Source organism: Neltuma alba, unplaced genomic scaffold (genome assembly GCF_004799145.2).
Source record: "Neltuma alba isolate B1F8T4 unplaced genomic scaffold, ASM479914v2 tig00003113_pilon, whole genome shotgun sequence".
Lineage (NCBI taxonomy): Eukaryota > Viridiplantae > Streptophyta > Magnoliopsida > Fabales > Fabaceae > Neltuma > Neltuma alba.
This window is the reverse complement of record NW_021633145.1, coordinates 26,790-31,763: the sequence shown is the minus strand read 5'-3', so window position 1 is coordinate 31,763 and position 4,974 is coordinate 26,790. Positions and strand designations below refer to the sequence as shown.

The 4,974-nt window shown below is 34.7% G+C and overlaps 1 protein-coding gene across 1 annotated transcript; it reads left to right on the top strand.

Annotated features, from left to right (window-relative positions):
* The first annotated feature begins 498 nt into the window (after positions 1–498).
* Positions 499–3,664, top strand: LOC114740327 (MDIS1-interacting receptor like kinase 2-like). The gene is made up of 3 exons (XM_028928455.1): positions 499–2,491; positions 2,684–3,217; positions 3,309–3,664. The coding sequence occupies exons 1-3, from the start codon at positions 499–501 to the stop codon at positions 3,662–3,664; spliced, it is 2,883 nt and encodes a 960-aa protein (XP_028784288.1).
* Positions 3,665–4,974: the final 1,310 nt, after the last annotated feature.

Below are 4,974 nucleotides of genomic sequence, written 5' to 3'. Positions count from 1 at the left end.
TGACCCAAAATCTATTATGAAATTCTAAAGAAGTAGGACTGACACGAGGGATCTCAAAAAGAAAAAAAGCACTAAAAATATTTTGGTAGATTGAAAAGATGTGTTTAGAAAAAGGAAATAGTGAGGTAGAGACATTTTATTTTATTTTATTTGGTAGGCATTAGGAAATTATCTCAAGTTTCCCATCTTTACTAAGTTTGATGATGATTAATGAGAATTTATAGGAAAAATTAGAATAAGCTTGCAATGAGTATACGGGTTTGTTGGGTTATATTGGAGTAACAAAAAATTGAGGAAGCTCAAATGTGGGTTATTTGTCATGGAAAATTTTGTCTCAAGAAGTTTGAAAGTGACATGGAAACAACATCGCCATGATGAGCGATTTATATAGGATCGGAAGTTCTGCATAATCATCATCTTGTGATCGTCCCAGGCTTCACACGTACTCACCCATCATTTACTGAAACCTGATCACTTCAATAATTCACCAGAACAACCATGCCCGAAAGCGAATACTCCTCTAGGCTTCCATCATTACGGGGTACTATTCTCTCCATATTCTTCTGCATTGTTGCTTCACTTGCATTTTCTGCTGCTTCTGCTATTGAGGTTGGCGAAGCCAAAGCTCTGCTGAACTGGAAAGCGAGCCTTACCAAACAAAGCCAAGCGACATTGTCTTCATGGAACAGTAATGGCACTGATCTTTGCAGAAACTGGAAGGGAATTTCATGTGATGAAGAATCCGTGTCGGTGATCAGTATAAGACTGTCAAATCTTAGCCTTCAAGGTAAACTTCGCTATCTCAGCTTTGCTTCGTTTCCTAGTCTGCAATATTTTGACCTGAGTTACAACCACTTCTATGGCAACATTCCCCAAGAGATTGGTAACTTGTCCAGTATTTTGAAGTTTGATTTGTCAGAGAATCCTTCAATTACTGGTCCCATTCCTAAAGAAGTAGGAGCTTTGAGCACTCTCAGTGTTCTTGATCTTAGTGCATGTAAGCTCACGGATAGAATTCCTAGTGAAATTGGGAACTTGAGGAACCTAACGGATCTGGTGCTTGGTCAAAATTCTCTTTCTGGTTCCATTCCAGAAGAGATTGGAATGTTGAGTGATCTTTTACTACTTGATTTGGCCAAAAACTCCATGTTATCTGGCAGAATCCCATCATCAATTGGAAACTTGAACATGTTACAAGAACTTTATATTGATTTTTGCAATCTCTTTGGTCCTATACCAAATGAAATTGGAAAACTCAATTCTCTCACGACAATTTATTTAGAAAGCAATAAACTTTATGGGTCAATCCCTCCCTCTATGGGGAACTTGATAGGTCTTGAGGAGTTGGTCTTGTCGAATAACAATCTTTCTGGTTCAATTCCTCAATCCATTGGAAACTTGATCAATTTACAAGAAATCTATCTAGATTATAACAACCTTTCAGGATCTATTCCTTCCACTATAGGAAATTTGACAAAGCTCAACACTCTATTATTGATGGAGAACAATCTTAGTGGTCACCTTCCAGGAGAAATGAATAACATAACTTGGCACAATTTACAACTGGGTGATAATCATTTCCAAGGCCAATTACCACAACAGATTTGTCAGGATGGGAAGTTATATAGGTTTGTAGCTCAAAATAACCAGTTCATGGGTCCCATTCCAACTAGTTTGAAGAACTGTTCTAGTCTAGAAAGACTCAAGCTTCAAGGTAACCAACTAACTGACAATATAACATATGCTTTTGGAGTATATCCTTATTTGGACTTCATTGATCTAAGTGGAAATAAATTGTATGGTTACCTTTCATCCAAGTGGGGGAAGTGTCGAAATCTTAAACAATTGTTTATTCACAATAACAACCTTTCTGGTGAAATACCATCAGAGATGGGGGAGGCAGCTAAGCTTGTTGAACTTGACTTGTCTTCAAATCATTTGTCTGGACAAATCCCAAAAGAACTAGGCAAGTTGATAATGTTGACAAAACTCTTTTTGAGCCACAATAACTTCTCTGGTAACGTCCCCTCAAATATAAGATCACTTAGTCAACTTGAAACATTGGAGTTGGCCACAAATAATTTCTATGGCTTAATCACAAGAGAGCTTGGGGAACTAAAAAACTTAAAGTTCTTGAACTTGAGCAGAAACAAATTTGATGAAAGCATTCCCCTTGAGTTCGGTCAACTCCAGGAGCTTGAACAACTTGATCTTAGTGACAATTTGCTCAATGGAACAATACCATCAGTGCTTGGAATGTTACCCAAATTGCAAGTATTGAACCTCTCACATAATGATCTCACTAGCACCATTCCTTCTAGTTTTAGCAGATCAATGTCAGCTTTGACTACTGTTGACTTATCAAACAATCAATTAGAAGGCCCCGTTCCAAACAAACCAGTCTTTCAAATATTTGAAGGATTGAAGAATAATAAAGGTTTGTGCGGTAACGTCACTGGTTTACATCCTTGCAGTAATTCTCAAATGCGTGGTAAGAGCAAAATCTTATTGAAGATACTCCTCTTATTGGCCATACTACTAGTACTAGTAGTAGTTGGAGCTTCTTGTATTTTTTTCCTATGCACAAGAAAAGCAAAAAACAAAGATGAAAAAGCACAATCACAGGACATTTATTTTGTATGGAGTTCCAATAGAGAAATATTGTATGAAAATATCATCGAAGCCACAATGCACTTTGATGATAGATATCTCATTGGGAAAGGTGGCCAAGGAAGTGTTTACAAGGCAGAGTTACCAACAGGTGATATTTTTGCTGTAAAAAAGCTTCATTCCTTACCCAGTGGAGAAATCTTCAGCGAGAAAGCTTTCACAAGTGAGATTCGTGCTTTGATAGAAATCAAACATCGTAACATTGTGAAGTTGTATGGTTTTTGTTCCAATCCACGATTCTCTTTTTTGGTCTATGAGTTCTTGGAAGGTGGCAGCTTGGACAACATACTAAAGAATGAGAACCAAGCCACTAAGCTTGATTGGAAAAAGAGAGTGAATGTTGTTAGAGGTGTCGCCAGTGCTTTATTCCATATGCATCATGGCTGTTCAATTCCTATTGTTCATCGTGACATATCAAGCAAGAATGTTCTTCTAACTATAGAATATGAAGAAGCTCGGCTCATTGACTTTGGAGGAGCGAAGTTTCTCAATCCTGACTCAAAAAATGTGACCACATTCGTTGGTACCTTCGGGTATGCTGCTCCAGGTAAGTCCAATTTTTCTTTTTTGTTTTCTTCTAAAATATTCTACTACTACTCTTTGTTATATTAAGGTTGTTAACATTAAAACTATTGCAGAGATTGCATATATTATGGAAGCAAACGAGAAATGTGATGTTTACAGCTTTGCAGTGTTGACTTTAGAGATAATTATGGGAATACATCCAGGAGAGCTTATTTCATCTTTGATGGAAAAATCAACCGCGTATGATTTGCTATTAAAGGATATGTTGGACCCACGACTTTCACCGCCTAGGAAATCAATCCTTGACGAGGTTATTGCAGTTGCAAAAATAGCATTTTCTTGTTTGAATGAGAATCCTCAGTCTCGTCCAACCATGGAACAAGTATCTATGAAGCTTGATCGGCGACCAAAGCCTCACATGGAAGAACCATTTGTCACGGTCACAATTAGACAACTAATGAATGATTAAACTCCTTAGTCATTTGCGTCTCTCTTGACATGTTGATGAACATTCTAATTGTACGCTCTCAAAATATCATATGTACCATATGTAGGGTCAGTTTGTGGCTTGAATAAAAGTGAATGTTTGCTTTGAGCATTATACTACCTCCAACCTCCAGTCCTTAATATAAGAGTTAATTAATTAATTTGAGTAGATTGTTTGTAATAAATAGATGTTATTTTTTCTAAAATATTCATACTAATCAAGTGTCTTGGCTAAAACTACTATTATTAGAAAGATTAGTTTGAAAAAAAATACATAAATATGAGAGACAAAATAAACTAGAACAATATATTTAGAACTAAAATAAAAATTAAACAAGGTTTTATATTAATAATAACCGCATGTAGTATTTTTCACTCTTATAGAATAATAGAAATGATTATCATTCTTGTTCGTGTTTGTGTATGAGATTTGACACTGCCTAATGTTTTACCCCAAAAATTTGTGAGGTATCCTAAAAATCTTAAAATGTTGTGCTCTACTTAAAATGACAGTATATAATTATTAGTGACGTTAACCAGCCGGCAATAATGTTCATTGTTGCAATGTATTTAGTAATCTGTTAGGTAATGATAGAATCAAGCACCTTTAATTTATAAATTATTTTACGGGTATAAACAATACAATAATCATCCCACGTGATCGTACATCGTGCTCATGTGAATCATATCCAAAAAATAATTATCGCCATTCAAAATTAATCCATCATTGTTATTTTTGTGGTTAAATTTATTTCATAAATTAAGTCACATGATATTTTTTTTTGAGTTAATATATTATTTTTAGTCCCTGAATTTGATATCACTCTGGTTTAGATCCTCAAAATAAGGTTTCAATAGGAACCACAAATTTTTAGGCAAACTAAAATGTAGTCAAATTTTAAAAATTAAAACCAAAATGAAGTTAAATTTTAGGAAATCAAAATCATTTATTTTAAATTTTAAGGAACACAACTAAAACTCGTGGTCAAATTTTTAGAACTGAAAAAAATATTCACTTTAAAAAGTGAGTGAAGGAGGGGTGGAGAATTTGCATGGTCAATGCCACATCGCCCATAAATAAAATATAAGAACACTGTAACAATTAAAGAACCAACACCAATAAAGATCCAATAAAGAAAAAAGTATAGAGTTATAATTTAAAATTGGGTTAAAGTACATCCAACAATTCGACGTATTTTTTCGGATACATCTGGCACCATAACTTTTTAAAATTTGACAAAGTTATAAATATTGTCAAATTATTTTGTTTTTCTACGGATGAACCTTTAAGGT